The 21457-nt window shown below is 35.9% G+C and overlaps 1 protein-coding gene across 1 annotated transcript; it reads right to left on the bottom strand.

Moving 5' to 3' along the window:
• LOC117327177 (organic cation transporter protein-like) lies at positions 1-14010 on the bottom strand. The gene is made up of 9 exons (XM_033884029.1): positions 13808-14010; positions 12802-13045; positions 6544-6647; positions 6006-6160; positions 5221-5389; positions 4408-4626; positions 3323-3549; positions 2026-2207; positions 1-278 (listed from the first exon to the last, which is right to left on the bottom strand). The coding sequence occupies exons 1-9, from the start codon at positions 13948-13950 to the stop codon at positions 93-95; spliced, it is 1629 nt and encodes a 542-aa protein (XP_033739920.1). The 5' UTR covers positions 13951-14010; the 3' UTR covers positions 1-92.
• Positions 14011-21457: the final 7447 nt, after the last annotated feature.

The following is a 21457-nucleotide window of genomic DNA, read 5'->3' as shown; positions in this document are numbered from 1 at the left end:
TTTGTTGATATAAAATGTTTCATATTACAAATATCTACAAAAAAACGAATACAATATGACTAAAACCAATGCTGTACATGATGAAGAAATGTTTATGATTTTTCGTATAACTCTTTCTTGCTCCCTTTGTTGAAGTTGATGCCATCCTCTATTGTCTCCGGAAGTTTTTTATGTAATGTTTCTGGTAGGAGTAAACACAACAGCCCAGCACTGACGGAGAAGGCGCCAAATATCACCAGTGGTAGTGCCTTCCCGAACTTCCCGCCCACCAGATCCCCCTACAACAAAGAACATAGTATTTAGGAGATTCGTAATGGTTTAGTGATATCCATGAACCGGATGGATTAATGGTTAAAATGCTATATATTCGTGCATGCCAATAATTGTTGAAAATGTATTACTGTTTCTTTCGTTCTGTAAGATAGTCGTGTGGCGAGATTTCTGGTACAACATCAAATGGGGTTGTAACCACATTGCCTTTACAACGTACCGTGATCAGTCTACCGAAACATGGTTTTGTTATCACCCAACCGTGATAGAATGAAATGATGTCGTGACCAGTCTGCTGTTACCACGAAAATGGTGTTGGGACCAGCCTACCGCGTCAAAAAGAAAATGGTGTCGTGACAAGTCTACCGTGTCAAAAAGAAAATGGTGTCGTGACAAGCCTACCGTGTCCAAATGAAAATATGGTGTCGTGACCAGCCCACCGTGTCAAAAAGAAAACGGTGTCGTGACCAACCTTTCATTACAACATGAAAATTATTTCGTGGTCAGTCAACCGTTATACGAAACATGCTATCGTGGTCAGTCTACCGTTACACCGAACAGGATATCGTGGTCAGTCTACCGTTACACCGAACAGGATATCGTGGTCAGTCTACCGTTACACCGAACAGGATATCGTGGTCAGTCTACCGTTATACGAAACATGATATCGTGGTCAGTCAACCGTTAAACCAAACATGATATCGTGGTCAGTCTACCGTTACACCAAACATGATATCGTGGTCAGTCTACCGTTACACCAAACATGATATCGTGGTCAGTCTACCGTTACACCGAACAGGATATCGTGGTCAGTCTACCGTTATACGAAACATGATATCGTGGTCAGTCAACCGTTACACCGAACAGGATATCGTGGTCAGTCTACCGTTACACCGAACAGGATATCGTGGTCAGTCTACCGTTACACCGAACAGGATATCGTGATCAGTCTACCGTTACACCGAACAGGATATCGTGGTCAGTCTACCGTTATACGAAACATGATATCGTGGTCAGTCAACCGTTAAACCAAACATGATATCGTGGTCAGTCTACCGTTACACCAAACATAATATCGTGGTCAGTCAACCGTTACACCAAACATGATATCGTGGTCAGTCAACCATTACACGAAACATGATATCGTGGTCAGTCTACCGTTACACCAAACATGATATCGTGGTCAGTCTACCGTTACACCAAACATGATATCGTGGTCAGTCAACCGTTACACCAAACATGATATCTTGGCCAGTCGACCGTTAAACGAAACATGATATCGTGATCAGTCAACCGTTAAACGAAACATGATATCGTGATCAGTCAACCGTTACACCAAACATGATATCGTGGCCAGTCTACAGTTACACCAAACATAATATCGTGGTCAGTCAACCGTTACACCAAACATGATATCGTGATCAGTCAACCGTTACACCAAACATAATATCGTGGTCAGTCTACAGTTACACCAAACGTAATATCGTGGTCAGTCAACCGTTACACCGAACATGATATCGTGGTCAGTTAACCGTTACACCAAACACGATATCGTGGTCAATCAACCGTTACACCAAACATGATACTGTGGTCAGTCAATCGTTACACCAAACATGGATATCGTGGTCAATCAACCGTTACACCAAACATGATACTGTGGTCAGTCAACCGTTACACCAAACATGATCCTGTGGCCAGTCAATCGTTACACCAAACATTATACAGTGGTCAATATATCGTTATAAGTTTACGTACGGATGAAGCGACGTATGGCGCAAGCATGCCCCCGACACGTGCCACACAAGAACTGGATCCCATACCGGCGTTCCTGACAACTGTTGGGAACAGTTCGGCGGAAAACACGTATATTACACCAAATGCACCAGCCGCACCAATCTTACCAACAATGGCAAGGGCCAGTGTGAGGGGTTGTAAATCTGGAAATTAAAACGAGAGTTTAATTCATAGAATGTAACATTAACATGATATCATTTCCATTCACAGTGCTTTTTTTTTTTGTCTTTTTAAAACTGAATGTTATTCTTCGACACAATTTACTCATTTTAATGGATAATACTTAAGAAGAACAAAATGGCGATGTCATTTCGATAAAACACAACGGAGACCGAACGGATACCAAACTACACTTTTATCTAAAAGTGTTAAACAGAATTATTTCTTTGTTTAATAAGTATAGGACTCCATTTACTATTAACATAGAGATATTGCCTTTGTTTTTCATACGTCTCGACAGTATTAGATGATATCTGTGGGTACAGGAACATTTAAATAGTAGATAAGACTATTTCAGAATGTCCCCACATATCTCCCAGACCCTCTAAAGATAACAACTTCAAAGAACTGATAAGTTTATAATTAACAACCAAATCAGCTATGTCAACGTCACGGATGTTTTGGCGCATAGGACCGAGATTATTATTTTGATCTACTTTGCTGTCAGGATGACTTACTCATTTAGCGCACCAGGTTGATGGTTTCTAAACGCGAGTTATATTTTTATTTGTCTTACTTTCATTTCTTACTGTAGTAATCAGCAACTAATTGACGTTATTCATGCGATTTTGTTATCACTGTATCTTACGTAGGTTAACCCTAACCCTAATCCTTGCATGGGTGTTATGAGAGAGAGACCCTGGGCATGTCTCTTTATAAAGGTAATGATCGAGTATAGTATAAAGGTTAGTGGTTTCAAAATCCTTAACGCTAATTTCAAGTATAGGATGAAATCGTTAAAACGATTGATTGCTTAGAAATAAAAAAAGGTATTCGCATTTGTTGTTATCAAAATTCATAAAAAAAACATAATTTTCATTATGATTACATTCACAATTTATGAAAAAAATCCATTTTCTGCAAATATGGTTAAATCACGAAAATTTGAAAACTGAAACAAAATATTTTTACAGTATGCTACATTATAGTTTTTGTAAAATGAAACAAGGTCGGCATCGTGGTGTTGTATTTTATTTTGAAGAGTGATATTTTTTCTCGAGGCCGAGACAAACATCAAACAAATGTAATCTTGTCTTACCTGGACCACCAAAAATCACAGGAAATATTGTAGAGATGCACGCTATACCGCCAAGCAGCATACATGCGCAGTGGGTCCTCTTCCGGCCCCACCGATCGAGGAGTGCAATCGACATAAAATAGGCAGGGAATTCAACTACAGCTAACAAAAAGAAGTTGAGATAAAAATCCCCATTCATATTTCCAGTATGCATGGTGACGCCGTAGTATATCATACTGACAACAGCCCTGTAACACAAATAAGTTCATACAGATTACACATACATATTACACATACAGGTTACACATATAAATTACACATACAGATTACACATACATATTACACATACATATTACACATACATATTACACATACAAGTTACACATACATATTACACACACAAGTTACACATACAAGTTACACATACATATTACACATACAAGTTACACATACATATTACACATACAAGTTACACATACATATTACACATACAAGTTACACATACATATTACACATACAAGTTACACATACAAGTTACACATACATATTACACATACAAGTTACACATACATATTACACATACAAGTTACACATACAGATTACCCATATAAATTACATATACAAGTTACCCATACAAATTACACGTGCAGGTAAGACGTGTACAAATTTGATTTAATTTTGCTATATCCGCGATTATAAACTGTAGCGCAATAAATAAATCCCTAGCGAATATCTATGTCTTCAGTCAAATATATTACTGCAGAATGTTAGCAAAGCATGCTTATGCCAAATCTAATATCCGTGAACGTATTAGCCCGAGAAATTATGCAATAGGTGAACAAATATGTAAAAAAAAAAAAAAAAAAAATCAAACATTTTATTTGCCAGAAAAAACCCTTTACTCCCAAACGTCCGCGGAGATGAGCCGCCAGTTTCATTACCTGACTTCCTGGTGTGAGTTCACTTTTTTATATGTATTGTAAGGTTTGTCTATAACATGTATCGTAAACAAGGTCTATGACTTCGCTTTTTTTTCTGGATGAGAATATAGGTTGAAATAGCATGCACTTTTACGTTATAAAACATCTGAATAGCCATAGCCTTACCAGTTGAAATATACTATAAGTGTCCTCGATAAGAGCACTTTGTTTGAGAAGAGGTGCCAGATCCGTCCGTCTGCCTCTTTCTCGTCCTTCTCCTGGTTCACCTTCATCAGGGATGGCGGTAGTGGTTTCTTGTTGACCCTAGCAGCTCTCTCAATTATTTTGTCTGCCTCGCTGTACCGTTTCTGACTAATCAGCCATCGCGGAGACTCGGGGATGACGCTAAAACAGTGTGAATCTATGTAAGTAATCATGTTGTATTGCCCGTCGTTGTATCTTCATTTTTTCTGTTGCTGCTTTTTCGTTAAGTATATTGAATACACTTGGACATAAGGTGGGTATACCACAGCACTTATGATAAACTGTTACTTTTGTATTGTATGCGAACTATGTAGCTTCATCAAGACCTGACTGCTATTACCTCTTTCTACCCTTTGTCTCCTAAATCCTCCTGATCCTCTCAACCATTCCTTCATCATCAAAAGAGAACTTATACCGGCTTTTCCTATTGTTCGATCCAATTTTATTGGGGGAAAAGTTTAATTTTAGTCTCCAAAATCGCATCTATTTGTTCTGTACCTAGAAGAGAACTAATACAGGCGTTGCCTGTTATTCGATTCAATTTTTTTTTTTATTAAAGTTGAATTTTTGTCTCCCAAATCGCATCTATCTGTTCTGAACCTAGAAGAGAACTTATACAGGCATTGCTTGTTATTCGATCCAAATTCCTTTCTTTTCTTTTTTTTTTTTTTGTTGAAAAATGTTGAATTTCAGTATAACAAATAGCATGTATTTATATATTGTGTGTGTACTTACAACCAGTAGGAGAGAAAGAATGCACACGGAGCTGCCACAGCTATCTGTACCCAGAACCAGTCCCTCAGGAAGTAACCCATCCCCACAAGGTATACCAGACCAAGGGCGAAGAACGCATGTACGAGAATTCCTGCCCACACACGCTTGGAAGGACCGACCATTTCTAGACCTGTGACAAACCATAGTTGATACTGGCATGTTGTACAAAATGAATATTCATGTAAATAATTACAGTTCTCATATGGATCTATTGCAAAGTAGCCATTCATTGGTTTTGGTACGTTGGTAAATTATTTCATTATTTCTAGGTGCAAAAAGATTGAGTGCCTATGGATCTAAACATTCCATGTTGGATTTCATTTTATTCATTATCACTAAATTTAAATACAGAGACTTCACATATTAATTTCATTTTGATATGCACAGAATATATACCAGTTAACGCCAGTGCACAGACGTTATTCCAATAATGATATCGCACTTACTAACACATAAGCTATGCTTTTATTCACTATTAACTATGATGTGCACTTTGACTGTGGATTATTATCTTAATAGAAACAAAATGCCAAAAAACGTATATGTCTGCTGAAACAAGATGACGCTGAACCACTGAGGAAAGAAGGAAATAAAACCAAATGAACCTGAAAAACAATAGGTCCACAAGCAGGCGCCATGATTACCTATTTACGAAACATATATCGGATGTACAAATGTAAACATCTCTACGCAATCGGCTGGTAAGGTAAAGATAAGGAAGATGGACCACACGTGAACAGCCCTACCTAAAACACAGCAAATGATGAATGCTCCATGATTGGCTGCCCCTATAACAAACTCCAGGACGACGAAACTGACCCAGGTCTCCGCCCATGCCACTCCGAACGCCGACCCCAGAAGAATGACGACGGTGACGTACAAAGTTTTCTTACGGCCAATACTAGGTAAAACAAATACATTTCATTATTCTGTTGTTTACCTGTATCTTTTAAAAAGGGACTTTAATTTGTTAGGCACCGATTTGAATAAAATGCACTTAGGCAAAATTTCTTTTCTTGTCAGTATTGCGCAATGTTTAGAGATTCTCATTTAAAATTCATTGAAGGGGAACCCTTTCATCAAGTTATAGAAAAGTCTGAATTTAATAGATACATGTTATTGGTTGTTTAATACATATTAGATGCAATGTATTACTACAGAAAATGGAAACGGAAGCCTTTATTACTGCAAAATTCATCCATAGCCACCACCCTATGTGCCATTGATCTTGTTTGATAAATAGACAATTATCATTCCAGGAGAATAACTAATTTAATTACTAACATGTCCGCAATCATTCCAAATCCGAGATCCCCCACCAGGACGCCGAAGTAGAAGAGCATCTGAGCATGAGACGTCTTCAGGGCATCATCACATACAAGGTTCGTCTACCAATCAAGTCAGAAAACGTTAATGTAGTCCTAACGTTAGGTATGAGTCGAGGTTCATGTTACATATGTCGAAAGTGGTAAGTTTTGTCTTCCTGTGTTAGACATGTTGGACACTTTGTCCATTTATGTTTGACATGTTAATTTTTTTAAATTTTTATTTGTATTTTACTTTTTGATCTATATATATTCAAACGGTAAACTTTGTCTTTATGTGTTTGATCTGTGGTAAGTTTTGTCCCTATGTGTTTGATCTGTGGTAAGTTTTGTCTTTATGTGTTTGATCTGTGGTAAGTTTTGTCTTTATGTGTTTGATATGTTGTAAGTTTTGTCCCGAAGTGTTTGATCTGTGGTAAGTTTTGTCACTAAGTGTTTGATCTGTGGTAAGTTTTGTCCTGATGTGTTTGATCTGTGGTTAGTTTTGTCCTGATGTGTTTGATCTGTGGTTAGTTTTGTCCCTAAGTGTTTGATCTGTGGTAGGTTTTGTCCTTATGTGTTTGATCTGTGGTAAGTTTTGTCCCTAAGTGTTTGATCTGTGGTAAGTTTTGTCTCTATGTGTTTGATCTGTGGTGAGTTTTGTCTTTATGTGTTTGATCTGTGGTAAGTTTTGTCTTTATGTGTTTGATCTGTGGTAAGTTTTGTCCCTAAGTGTTTGATCTGTAGTAAGTTTTGTCCCTAAGTGTTTGATCTGTGGTAAGTTTTGTCCTGATGTGTTTGATCTGTGGTAAGTTTTGTCCCTAAGTGTTTGATCTGTGGTAAGTTTTCTCCTGATGTGTTTGATCTGTGGTAAGTTTTGACCTTATGTGTTTGATCTGTGGTAAGTTTTGTCCCTAAGTCTTTGATCTGTGGTAAGTTTTGTCCCTATGTATTTGATCTGTGGTGAGTTTTGTCCTGATGTGTTTGATCTGTGGTATATTTGTCCCTATGTATTTGATCTGTGGTGAGTTTTGTCTTTATGTGTTTGATCTGTGGTAAGTTTTGTCCCTAAGTGTTTGATCTGTGGTAAGTTTTGTCCCTATATATTTGATCTGTGGTAGGTTTTGTCCTTATGTGTTTGATCTGTGGTAAGTTTTGACCTGATGTGTTTGATCTGTGGTAGGTTTTGTCATGTGTTTAATCTGTGGTAAGTTTTGTCCCTAAGTGTTTGATATGTGGTAAGTTTTGTCTTTATGTGTTTGATCTGTGGTAAGTTTTGTCTTTATTTATTTGATCTGTGGTAAGTTTTGTCCGTATGTGTTTGATCTGTGGTAAGTTTTGTCCGAATGTATTTGATCTGTGGTACGTTTTGTCTTAATGTATTTGATCTGTGGTAAGTTTTGTCTTAATGTGTTTGATCTGTGGTAATTTTTATCCTTATGTGTTTGATCTGTGGTAAGTTTTGTCCTGATGCGTTTGATCTGTGGTACGTTTTGTCTTAATGTATTTGATCTGTGGTAAGTTTTGTCCTTATGAGTTTGATCTGTGGTAAGTTTTGTCTTTATGTGTTTGATCTGTGGTAAGTTTTGTCCTTATGTGTTTGATCTGTGGTAAGTTTTGTCTTTATGTGTTTGATCTGTGGTACGTTTTGTCTTAATGTATTTGATCTGTGGTGAGTTTTGTCTTTATGTGTTTGATCTGTGGTAAGTTTTGTCTTAATGTATTTGATCTGTGGTGAGTTTTGTCCTTATGTGTTTGATCTGTGGTAGGTTTTGTCTTAATGTATTTGATCTGTGGTAGGTTTTGTCCCTATGTATTTGATCTGTGGTGAGTTTTGTCTTTATGTGTTTGATCTGTGGTAAGTTTTGTCCTTATGTGTTTGATCTGTGGTAAGTTTTGACCTGATGTGTTTGATCGTTGGTAGGTTTTGTCCTTATGTGTTTAATCTGTGGTAAGTTTTGTCCTTATGTGTTTAATCTGTGGTAAGTTTTGTCCTGATGTGTTTGATATGTTGTAAGTTTTGTCCCTAAGTGTTTGATCTGTGGTAAGTTTTGTCCTTATGTGTTTGATCTGTGGTAAGATGTGTTTGATCTGTGGTAAGTTTTGTCTTTATGTGTTTGATCTGTGGTAAGTTTTGTCCTTATGTGTTTGATCTATGGTAGGTTTTGTCCCTATGTGTTTGATCTGTGGTAAGTTTTGACCTTATGTGTTTGATCTGTGGTAGGTTTTGTCCTGATGTGTTTAATCTGTGGTAAGTTTTGTCCTGATGTGTTTGATCTGTGGTAAGTTTTGTCCCGAAGTGTTTGATCTGTGGTAAGTTTTGTCCTGATGTGTTTGATCTGTGGTAAGTTTTGTCCATATGTGTTTGATCTGTGGTAAGTTTTGTCTTAATGTGTTTGATCTGTGGTAAGTTTTGTCCCTAAGTGTTTGATCTGTGGTAAGTTTTGTCCCTAAGTGTTTGATCTGTGGTAAGTTTTGTCCTTATGTGTTTAATCTGTGGTAAGTTTTGTCCTTATGTGTTTGATCTGTGGTAAGTTTTGTCCTGATGTGTTTGATCTGTGGTAAGTTTTGTCCTTATGTGTTTGATCTGTGGTACGTTTTGTCTTAATGTATTTGATCTGTGGTAGGTTTTGTCCCTATGTATTTGATCTGTGGTGAGTTTTGTCTTTATGTGTTTGATCTGTGGTAAGTTTTGTCCTGATGTATTGGATATGTGGTACGTTTTGTCTTAATGTATTTGATCTGTGGTAGGTTTTGTCCCTATGTATTTGATCTGTGGTGAGTTTTGTCTTTATGTGTTTGATCTGTGGTAAGTTTTGTCCTTATGTGTTTGATCTGTGGTAGGTTTTGTCCTTATGTGTTTGATCTGTGGTAAGTTTTGACCTGATGTGTTTGATCTGTGGTAGGTTTTGTCCTTATGTGTTTAATCTGTGGTAAGTTTTGACCTGATGTGTTTGATCTGTGGTAAGTTTTGACCTTATGTGTTTGATCTGTGGTAGGTTTTGTCCTTATGTGTTTAATCTGTGGTAAGTTTTGTCCTGATGTGTTTGATATGTTGTAAGTTTTGTCCTTATGTGTTTGATCTGTGGTAAGTTTTGTCCTTATGTAAGTGAACTGTGGTGAGTTTTATCTTTATGCGTTTAAACTGGCTTTTTTTTATATTTAGACGTTGTTTGTTGAAATTATATTATTTATTTTAGGTTGATAGAGGTTTTTTTTTCTTTGTCGCTTTATGTCAGAACTTAAATCATACTGTGTACACTCTGTACTACTTTTGGACGTGCAATCATAAAATCAAGGTAAACACGGCATAGATATAACAGTGTCAATTCTCGGTCACGTTTCCGGTTCTATGTGATTTATCTGCTGCTGATACAGGTTTTACAGATAAGAGTCGAATTGTTTGTGATGACTTGTATGGTCCGTGTAGAATTCGGGATACTTTTTTTATCCTCATCTTAGACGATAATGACCAAAATAAAATCGTCCTGTTGCCAACATTGCTACACTAGCAATTTATATTTTTTTATTCATCTCTCTTCCTGCTCTTTATTGTAATTTTCATCTTCCCAGGGACTCCGTCAGAACAGGGACTGTGGTAGCTCAGTTAGAGTGCCGGTCACCTAACCTCAAGTGGAGATCCGAGGAGCGTGGTTCTACCCTCCCTTCTCCTGTCGATATGTGTTTCCTAGGAAGCTGAGAAACGGCTCGGCCTGTGCTGTTATGGTTGTGTTCCTTGGACAAGGCATTTTAACCTAATTGATCTGGATGGCATGCGAGAGGCCTTGGGGTACTCATCAACTATTACAGGGAAACCCCGCCTCAAAATGGTCTGTCTGTTCAAGGGGCGATAAACCCAGCAAACAACAAGCAAACTTTGTCAGAATACTAGATGGTGTCACTTTACTAATTTCGGGTTCTGATATCGCAGTAACGTGACATTTTAAAGTAGTTCTTGTATTGCGCAGTACCTTGTTGACACCTCCTATATGTGTCCTTACCTCTTATAAGAAGGGAAAACCGCGCAATAGTAAAATCACGTGGCTGATAAGAAATCTAACTTTCAATGAGTTATACCTGGTATGGGAGCGCTTGTAATAAACAATGAATATTTTATCATTAGCTATATTATATTGACATGTATAATTATCGTTTTAGAAAAAAGTGATATACTACGTCATTTAGATAACATGACCATTTGACCGATGAGTAGCCTGACCAAGCTAGGATGTTATCTTATCCGGAGTTGTTATCTCCGCAGATAATCGTCCATGTGATGCTGTATCTGTGTTATGTAAGATGTATTACAGTTTTAGGACATTCTGTATCAATATTAAGATTTTATCGACAATTTAAAAAAAAAAATGTTGATAAGGTAGATGGAGCTTATTATGTGTAAAAGTGCATCAAGAAAAAGAAATGAGAAATGAAATAATAAAATTTGAAAGAAAGAAAGGGGCAATAAAACATCGATCCGTCCACCTAGGATTTGTCAGTGATGTTAGGAACATTATACTGCTCTTCTGTCCTTTTAGGACTCGTCAGTGATACTGGGGACATCACACCACTGTTACGTCCTTCCATGACTTTTAATTGATGCTAGGACATTATTGTTCTGTCGTCTTTAGACTCATCAGTGATGCTGGGAACATTATAAAGTATTCTGCCCTTTAACGACTTATCATTGATGCCAGGGACATTATATAGTTGTTCTGTCATTTTAGGACTCATCAGTGATGATAAGGACACCATGACAGCGGTTCTGTCCTCGGGCTCATCGGTGACGTTAATGACTGCATACAGGTGTTCTGTACATCTAGGACTCATCAATTGATGGGACATCATACAGCTGTTCCGTCCATCTAGGACCCGTCAGTTGATAGGGACATCATACAGCTGTTCCGTCCATCTAGGACCCGTCAGTTGATAGCGACTAATACAGCTAGGACTTGTCAGTGATGACAGGGAAATTCTACAGCTATTCTGTTCTTCTAGGGCTCATCGGTGATGTTAAGAACAACATACCGGTGTTCCGTACATCTCGGATTCGTCAATAGCACTATGGACGTCATAAATCAATGATGCCAGGGACATGATACGACTGTTCCGTCTTTCTATGACTTGTCAGATATGCCAGGGACATCATACAGCTGTTCCGCCCTGCTTCATGTAGGACTCATCAACGATGCTAGGGACATAATACGGCTGTTCCGTTTTTTAGGACTTGGCTATTCTGTCTTTCAAGACTTTGGAACCAGACATAGAAGTCGAGGAAATCAAAATGATTCTAAGCCAATATTAAACTGTAGAAAATACATTATTCTGATAACTTAATTAATGTTGTAAATGTTACTAGTTTATTCAAAATTCGTGTAACAGCGATAATTTACCGGCGGATGAATCTAACAAAGGAGTCTTTGTATGTAAGGTAGAGATTAACTCCGGATCTCATTCATCCGTCACTTCAGAGGAATTCTTTGGTATGTAGGATACCAGTGTTACTGTATGTTAGGATAGATTGATAATGTATTCTTACACTTGATACGTAAAGTTACCCTACATTGAAGCTGAAACTAAGCATTCTACCAACTAAGAGTGCTTATTGACAAGCGATAATGATAGTTGATAGGAAATCTAACCTATCATCAACCTTGATGAGATATCAAGGACGTGTCAATTGTGCTGCGCTCCCACAAGTGTTAGTAAATATTTATACCTAGTTTCGCAACGTTTGTGAACACGTTTATATTCAAATACAGAAATATACCTATAGAGAGATACAGTTGAGATAAATATTTAACAGTGCTTTACTGTGTTTTTAACGTTAACACTAAAACAAATCCGTTGTAAATTTCTATATTTTTCTCTTATTTTAACAATTAAAATTACACGGTAACTGGATCAGAACGAAAAGGCAAATCACTTATCTTTAGAAAAAATATATATTCTTAATAATAACTTTTTAACTAGCTCGTATTTAATAGAAATGATTTGTTTTATCATGGCTACACATGGCTCAATCGAAAATCTACTTGGATTGATACTAATATATTGAGGTTCTTAATATTTGATAATGCATTTTGCGTGTATTTCACGAACGGTAAAATATCTTCAAAAGTTAAATCAACATAAACAAGATAATTATATATGAAGCTTCTCTTTTCTTTTTTGATACGAGGAAAATAAACACTTAATCTGGATGTTTAGATAACAGATATCAAAATGATAAATATCTTACCTTAGAGGTGAATGTTTCATGGAATGTTTCCCTATCGTATACCCAACTTGAGCACTTGATCCGAGTTCGATTCTGAATCGCACAGTTAGCTGCAGATTGGCCATCATTGCATGTGTACATGTGACATTTGTCGTATAGAAAATCGTCGTCCGGCGATGCCAAAGGAATGCTGGCATTTACTAAATTTCTGTGGATGTCGTTTTGTAAAGTAAACGTATCATTTTCATATCCTGGGATCTGGCATCTGCAACGAATCATGCGTTTTAGTTCAGAATTGGTTGTCTTTGGTGTTGTTCTACTATCAGTGAGGCGAAGCATACTTTCCCAGTTGAGGATCTTTTATTAGAAGTGATGGTACAATAGTTTGAAATTTAAGAAATGCGGGAAAAACTAAATTATAAGCTGAAAATAAATATGTGAATTAGATGTGAATTGATGACTAGTTTTAGGCAAGCTATTATTTCTACATTGTAATGCTGCTGTTCAAGTGTAGTTTTCCAGATGTAAATTTCTAATAAAACAGAGGTAGATTTGAATGTTGTGCAAATCAAAGTGCAATAAACAAGGATGGGGCACATTTCGAAAGGAATTGCATTTTTTTATTCCATAACTCACCACCTACAAGGGATGATCAGACATGGCGGCCATACACCAGATAAGACCGGATGAAACTGGCCCTGCTGATATCAAAATTTAAGGAAACATGTTTCCAAAATAATTACATTGAGTTTTGTTATAACAAACATAAATTTTAAAGATAAAATACATATATATACGAATGGTATACAGAAAAACATTAATTATCAACGGTAAAAAAAAACTGAAATTGTCTGCCGTACAATTAAGTTGCCACAGCGAAACGTTTATGCCAGAAATTAAAAACAAATATGCAATTTTTTTACGCGTAATTTATTTTGCTTGCTCTGTTACTATCAACTATTACAATTTTAAATAGAAATTGTAAGAGTAAAACAAAACATATTCAAATTAGACTTATGTTTCCTACCTGTGTTCAGGTGTAGCCATAATTATGACTAACATCATCATGTAACACCCTACACTGATTGCAGGCATGCATAGTAGCAGGTACAGCCGTTTTTGGTAGAAACCAAACTCCCCAATATGTATCAAAATGTCGTCAAACTTCATTGCGAGAGCGGCCTGGCCTGACCTGCGGGATCTGCACACTGGTCTGCTGTGTCGCTCAACTATCAGTAACTATATACATAGTTGTAAGATAAACTGAGGAGGTCAAGATCACGTGTTGTCTTTTGAAAATAGAGTGTAATATCCTCTTGACTTTTGTACATTTATTCATTTTTCTCATCTGCAATCATGACTTATAATAGTCAAGAGACAAATCGACATTACTAATTTGTTTATCAAAATGTCACTTCCGTGTGATGCAGTAGATGTTCAATATAATAATGGTGTCTGATATATTCCTTTTTAACGGTTAAAACACAGTTAAGCTAAAGTAATCGTCATTTACATGAAGTAAAATAGACACCAAACATACCAAATCGTTAGTTAACAAGAAAATATCGGATCTGAAGGTCGATATGAAAAGAACAAACGTAAGCCTGCCTCCTATCAAAAAGTCATATCTGAACTTCATAAAAGCACCATCTGTTTTAGTTCCCAATGCAACATTATCTATTGTGTACAAACATTTACATTAAAACCACCTGCCTGTAAACGCTATTGTTCCTTTGGTCCTTTGTCCTTTGAGTGGCCTTGATAAACTGTTCCGACAAATACGTTATAGGAAACCTATTTATTTTGTATTTATAAGGTGTACTACCAGTTGATTATCGCTTAGACAAGAAGATCTCTGTATATTATCATGATACAATGATATACACTTCACATCATCAACTTTTCTGTTTCATTGACCTCAGTGGGTACAACGTTTATAAACTAGGTCACTAAAAGGTCAAAAGTGTCCATCGGGACATCCGGGGATTACTGTGTCATTGCTCTTTCGTACATTATAACGATATACTTTATTTTAGTTTAAATGCAATTGCAAGGAAGGTATTGGGTCTCGAGGAAATGGCTACTGTTTTAGTAAGATTATGACGAACTTTTCCCTGTAGTTACAGATTATATTGCTTGATTGTTAAAGATAGATGGAAATGTACTTTACAATATGGTATTATCTTGTTTGATTGGTAGGGGAGAAATGTAATCAACTGTAGGGTATTATATTGTTTGATTCGTAGAGGTAGAGATGTAATTGACTGTAGGATGTTATATTGTTGAGCTGGTAGATGCAGAAATTTAATTTACTGTATATTATATTGTTTGATTTGTAGAGGTAGAGATGTGTGTAATTAACTGTAGGGTATTATATTGTTTGGTTGTTAGGGATACAAATCTAATTTACCGTAGGGTATTATATTGTTTGGTTGGTAGAGGTACAAATCTAATTTACTCTAGGATATTAAATTGTTTGGTTGGTAGAGGTACAAATCTAATTTACTGTACGGTATTAAATTGTTTGGTTGGTAGAGGTAGAAATGTTATTTACTGTAATATATTATGTTATTTGGTTTGTAGATGCAGAAACATAATTTACACTAGGGTATCATATTGATAAATGTGCAAAGGTAGAAATGTGATTGGCTATAGGGTATTATAGTGTTTCATTGTTTGAGATAGAGGTAATTATTTTCTTGCTTCACGTAACAGGATGACAAACGTCATAACTGAATATTTGTACTCCAATTAATCATGCTTATTGAAAAAAAGCACAAAGTTGATAGTAATGGCCACGTTGTTTATTAAGCCAAGAGGGCACTAATAACTGCGCACGCATCAATAATAGGGTGTGAATAACTGCCCATACATCAAAGGGTGTCAGTAACTGTCACTACATCAATCAACGGGCGTCAATAACTACCCAAATATAATAGCAATGCAAATAGACAGAACATTGAAAGAAATAGCTTCCATTGTTTAAAGATGTTTGGTGATCATGGGGTAACCAATGATCATCGATTTTTATGTAAATGTCACTTACATGTGAATAAATTATAATTAATGATTAATTCTCTACTGTACTGATGTTAGTGAACTCTTTCAGCTGTCCATTACGGCTGTACTGCCCCTTAAATATATATCGTCGCACCAATTTGTTAGCGTCAAATTTATTAGCACTCTTTTTGGATAAATGTAAATTGAATGAAATTAAACGTAAATAATTAAAACAGCTTAAATCCTTTACGTCGTTTCATTATATGTATACCTCATAACAACAATATACGTCTCATTGTAAACCAATGTGCTATGCCATTATGATATTTTCAAATTAACTCCTCCGTAATTTTAATTATATTGCTTGGCATTTGGTGTCGCGATCTGTAAGCAGTGTTGTATGACGTCATACCAAGTTCGTTTACTTGCAAGCAGATAATGGTTCAAAAATACATCTTTTTTACGCAACGTCTTTATCATAACGTGCGTCAATATATGGGACCTTTGTACATGTAGAACACTACACACACAATCTAACGCCGTTATCAAAATGTGCTACACGCTAGTACAGTACTAAAGTACTCAAAGAATGGCATTGACCCGTCTAAAATTGTATTTCTCCTTGCCGTACAACAAGGTCACATATTTTAAGATTTATGATTAATATGATTATCCCTTGAACACAATAAGTATATTTCGTGAAGAAGTAATGCTATTTTTTTGTAGTCATCCTTCGAACCGGTTTAAATATTTTTTACTCTACCATTTGGCATAATTATTTTCATACATCTATCGACAAAAACAACAAAAAAGGACAAAAAGAAAAAAAACATACAAGCAAAAACCCAAAAAACTATTTGGTGTTTAATCTGAAAGGGCTTAATATCTCTGACTTTTGTGTCTCATGTTGCGCATTATAATTATATTTTCCCGGTCACATTTACACTTTATGCCCCTAGTTTCACTGACGAATCCTAGGAGGACGAAAGAGTTGTATGACACAGTTTTATATTCATTATATGACAATGTATCTATTCCTACATTCATAATAAGTGATACATGTACCATGCACGTGTGTGTTTTTTCTACAAAGCCTTGACTGCAATTTTAAGCACAGCCAGGGTGTGTAACGCCACGCAAATGGCTAGAAAGACAAACAAGTTAGTTGATACTTTGAACAGTTCCTTTTAAACATTTTTACAGGACCGAAGTCGTTTATGCTACATCCGTTTCACCAATTAACATCTACTTTCGATATCTGGCAAATGTAAATACCCAGTAGAATTATTGAATACATATGTTGAAGAGGCGAATAGCAGCGGTCTTGAGGTGTAAACTTAAATCAAAATCGAGTGTCGCCTAATTTCGGACGGTGTTAGGACAGTACACAATAAGATAGCACAAATTGGTGGCATATGTCATGGGTTACAAGGCTTCAATCTTTAAAATGCTTGCATTTTTATAAACCAATTTCCTAATCAATCAAACGCATGAGCAACGTTCTCCGATTCAAAGATTCCTCTTGAAGTAAGAGGATCATGGAACAATTCAAAGCGACTTGACCACCAAATTTTATGGTTTAGTGAGTATAATTTACAGGAAAATATATTAAGACAAAACCACATATTTCGATTTGGTTGATTCAATGTTGTTAATTTTTCTTAGACGGTCATGTGATTGAAACGTGAAGGTCAGTGTCAATTGTTTGATTTGAACAAATCATGTTGTTACAGTCTATTCTGGGTCATACATTCGCACGTTGCCAAGATACAAATACATAGATTAGAAAAGGCCAGAGGTTATTATATTGGCGTGTTTATTTAACCCGTTACTTGTTATGTGTCCATTTTTTATCTAGTTTTCTTATGCCCTATCTTGTCCAACAGACACATTCCTCTCAAACTCTACAGAAAAACAAACACTTGATGAAGCCTACTCTACGATTATACCCAGGCGGGGGCCCCACTACTGACTGTAGCCGTGTTTGTTTGCATTGCGTCTCTTCTGTAGAAATGCATTCCTCAGCATAATTGTTGACAACATGATCATTACATATACATTATTTTGTTCAATTCGTTACCGATGTATTCAACTAAATTCACAGTATGTGTGACCAAATATTTGAATAAAATGGCAAATATGACATAGATATATTCTTTACAAAATCAAATATTGATTTCTTATATTTTGTATGGCATTATTGCAACATCATGAGAAAAATTAGAATCGATATAACGATCTATGAATACAATACGACAATGTATGTATACTAAATGACGACCAGTAAATACAATATGACGATGTATGAGTTCCATTCAGATTTGATACGACGATCTATGAACACAATTCAGATTCGCTATGACGATCTACGAAAACAATTCAGAATTGATATGACGATCTATAAACACAATTCAGATTTGATATGATGATTTATGAATATAATTCAAAATTGATATGACGATCTATGAACACAATTCAGAATTGATGTGACGATCAATAAATACAATAGGACGATCTATGAACATAAATCAGATTTGATATGACGGTCTATGAATATAAATCAGATTTGATATGACGGTCTATGAATATATACAGAATTGATGTGACGATCTACGAACACAATTCATAATTGATATGACGATCTACGAACACAATTCAGAATTGATATGACGATCTACGAACACAATTCAGAATCTATATGACGATCTATGAGTACAAGTGTAGAAACTATAGCTTTGCGCGTAAATGGCCAAGGGACCGATGTAAACATTAACGTATCAAACAACTTCCGCCTGGTCCGGTACTTTGTGACAATTTAATTTTGTCTTCTCATTTAATCTTAAACCAGATAAAGTTTCATGTATTGAAATTTAAATAAATTGTGTTTACGCATTCCTGTCTCTTGAAGCATATACTTCGACTCGGCTCGGAACGAATACGAATAAGGATTGGTTAGTAATGAAATCATTTTTCATCAACATCGAATTCAATATCAATTGTTTGTCAATAAATTAAAACAAGTAATAACAAAATTCCTTGGGGTTGCTATTTTATGTAAACAGAGAATCAAATTGTCAACTAGGACTTAGCACACGGAACACAAGAGACAACAAAATAGAAAATTCCTGCACCACATATGGTAGTCAGGATTCCTGCACCATATATGGTAGTCAGGATGACGATTTTTGTTATATACAGGCAGGTCACCAGCAAAAATCCTCACGGAAAATCTACTGCACAAATGTTTAATTTCTGAAAGGATCAGACAAAAGACGCACAGGATATTAACATCCTTCCAATAAAAACGTGTGTTAGAAACAATTATGGTTTAGTAAGCCATGATAAGTAGTTTATTGGTGAAGTAGAGCGAAAATAGTCTTTTTATCGTTTTTCATTATCTTAAGCTGAGAAATTCAGCTTTCAAATCATTTTGGATATTCAATCCTATACAGAATATTAAAAAGGTCACATCATGGTTAGTGCTTTGTTTATATCCTCCTTTTGCATGTATATATAATGCTCTTTGCTTTATAATAATTACATCTCCACTCTGTTATTGTTATTATTATTCTCAACTATTAATCTCAATTATTGTTCATTTGCTACAAAGCCTTCTTTGGTGTTTTATCATTGATCATTGATCATTGTGATTGTTCTTAATGATCTCAGTTATAACGAAAAACACCATTTCTTCAGCAATTTATAATATCTATCAAAATCATCTCAATATTGATACAGCATGGCTGTAAAATGGTGAACGGATTCAGATGAAATCGATTTCTACATTAAACCTCTCTCATATCAATGGAGGTTCGAAAATAAGTCAGTTTAGTTGATGATTTGACCAAACTTCAAAAAGTGACAGTAATATAATGATCGAGTTATCGAAGTGACTGTTAACATAAGGGTTAAACGTCTATTCCTTTTATTTGTTTTTGTTATGATAAAGATTACGCTCCGATCCCTCCCTTATTTTTTTCTCATATAATAGAGATTACGTTATTATTCCCTTATTTGATAAAGATAACGCAAACACTTCCTTATTATTCCCTGATATAATAAGCGGACATGGCCACACTTGCCTCGTCCTCTTTTTTATAGTGACCCAATTCAGACCCATGCCTTATTCTCAGTTGAAGTAAGGGTTCTGTGGTAGTTACTGCCTTGTTCTCAGTTGAAGTAAGGGCTTTGTGGTATTTACTGCCTTATTCTCAGTTTAAATAAGGGCTTTGTGGTATTTACTGCCTTATTCTCATTTGAAGTAAGGGTTCTGTGGTATTTACTGCCTTGTTCTCAGTTGAAATAAGGGTTTTGTGGTAGTTACTGCCTTATTCTCAGTTGAAGTAAGGTTTCTGTGGTAGTTACTGCCTTATTCTCAGTTGAAGTAAGGGCTTTGTGGTAGTTACTGCCTTATTCTCAGTTGAAGTAAGGTTTCTGTGGTAGTTACTGCCTTATTCTCAGTTGAAGTAAGGTTTCTGGGGTAGTAAGGGCTTTGTGGTAGTTACTGCCTTATCTGTCGTTGTAACAAATGCTCATTTATTTTAAAGTAAGGCTCCAGTACTGAAAGCTAGTTTGCTCGTTTTGTTACATTGAATAAGGTTTCAGCACTTATTCTTCCTTGTCTTATTCTTTGTTGTAATAAATGAAATTCACATTTGATTTCTCAGACACACGTTTTATTTCTTCTCACTCTTTCCGATATAAACGGTTTTGTTTGTGGCATCCTGGAAAAATGCATTTTGTTCAAACATACATACCCGATACACAATTTCAGTGATCCCGCTGATTCCTGAAATGATACAGTAATTAAGCCCTATACTTCATTCCCTAATATCAAGGTGAATGAGACCTGAATTTATAATGGTTATATACATATATACATTAACAGCAATATAAGCCGGCGTGTCTTCCCTATCCAACTGTTAAATTGGGGTTCCAGAATACGTTCAATTAGTGCCCCCCGTATATTAAATTACCGTGTTGGCACTTGATATATGGTTTTAGGATAGTCTAATTTTACCAATTTGAGTATAATCTGGCCTATGATTATTTGTAGATCCAAATAAAAGCATGAAAAATCGTTTAATTCAATACAGCATTAATGTCACACAGTTCGGACATTTCTTAATTGTACAGGTCAACTACAGGTGAAAACTACAGGTGTCCGCATTACGTTCTATAGTGTCATATGGGATTTACAATAAATTCCTCTTTGCCACTTCCTATCTAGCGTTATGACAACAGGCTGATACTAGGTGCTTTTAAGATAGTTTCGTAGAATTATATAGCCCTCTGTAGATCCGTCATTTTCATAGACGTTGGTTTCCACATATAAATTAGCTCAGTTATACACCATAATACAATAATATTATGACCTTTGCTGTTGATAGGACGTTAAACCAATCAAACCAAACCAATCCAAAGTACTTACAAATACGTACCATAAAACAATAGAGAATTCCGGAATTTAAACGAATACATAATTCTAGATAATAATATCAAATAAAATCCATCAATTGAGGACAATGTAAAGATTTAAATGGGGATCCCTAAACGTTACGAGCAAACTAAGTTCCTGGAAGGATGCCAACCCATTGGCGACACCAGCCTTTTAAATCTAGGTAATATCCGTTAAGTCACAATCTTAAAATGAAAACCATGGCAGTGACGACGGAAC

Source organism: Pecten maximus, chromosome 5, assembly GCF_902652985.1.
Source record: "Pecten maximus chromosome 5, xPecMax1.1, whole genome shotgun sequence".
NCBI classification, from domain to species: Eukaryota; Metazoa; Mollusca; class Bivalvia; order Pectinida; family Pectinidae; genus Pecten; species Pecten maximus.
Note: the sequence above shows the minus strand (reverse complement) of the source record. Positions and strands in the feature narration are given on the sequence as shown.

Bases quoted from the DNA above. Each gene is read 5' to 3' on its own strand.
- LOC117327177 (XM_033884029.1), bottom strand. From the start codon at position 13,950: ATGAAGTTTGACGACATTTTGATACATATTGGGGAGTTTGGTTTCTAC. The intron at 5,390-6,005 runs GTAGGGCTGTTC...GGTTTGTCACAG, and splicing joins CATCATTTGCTGTGTTTTAG to GTCTAGAAATGGTCGGTCCT. The intron at 3,550-4,407 runs GTAAGGCTATGG...TTTGTGTTACAG, and splicing joins CTTATAGTATATTTCAACTG to GGCTGTTGTCAGTATGATAT.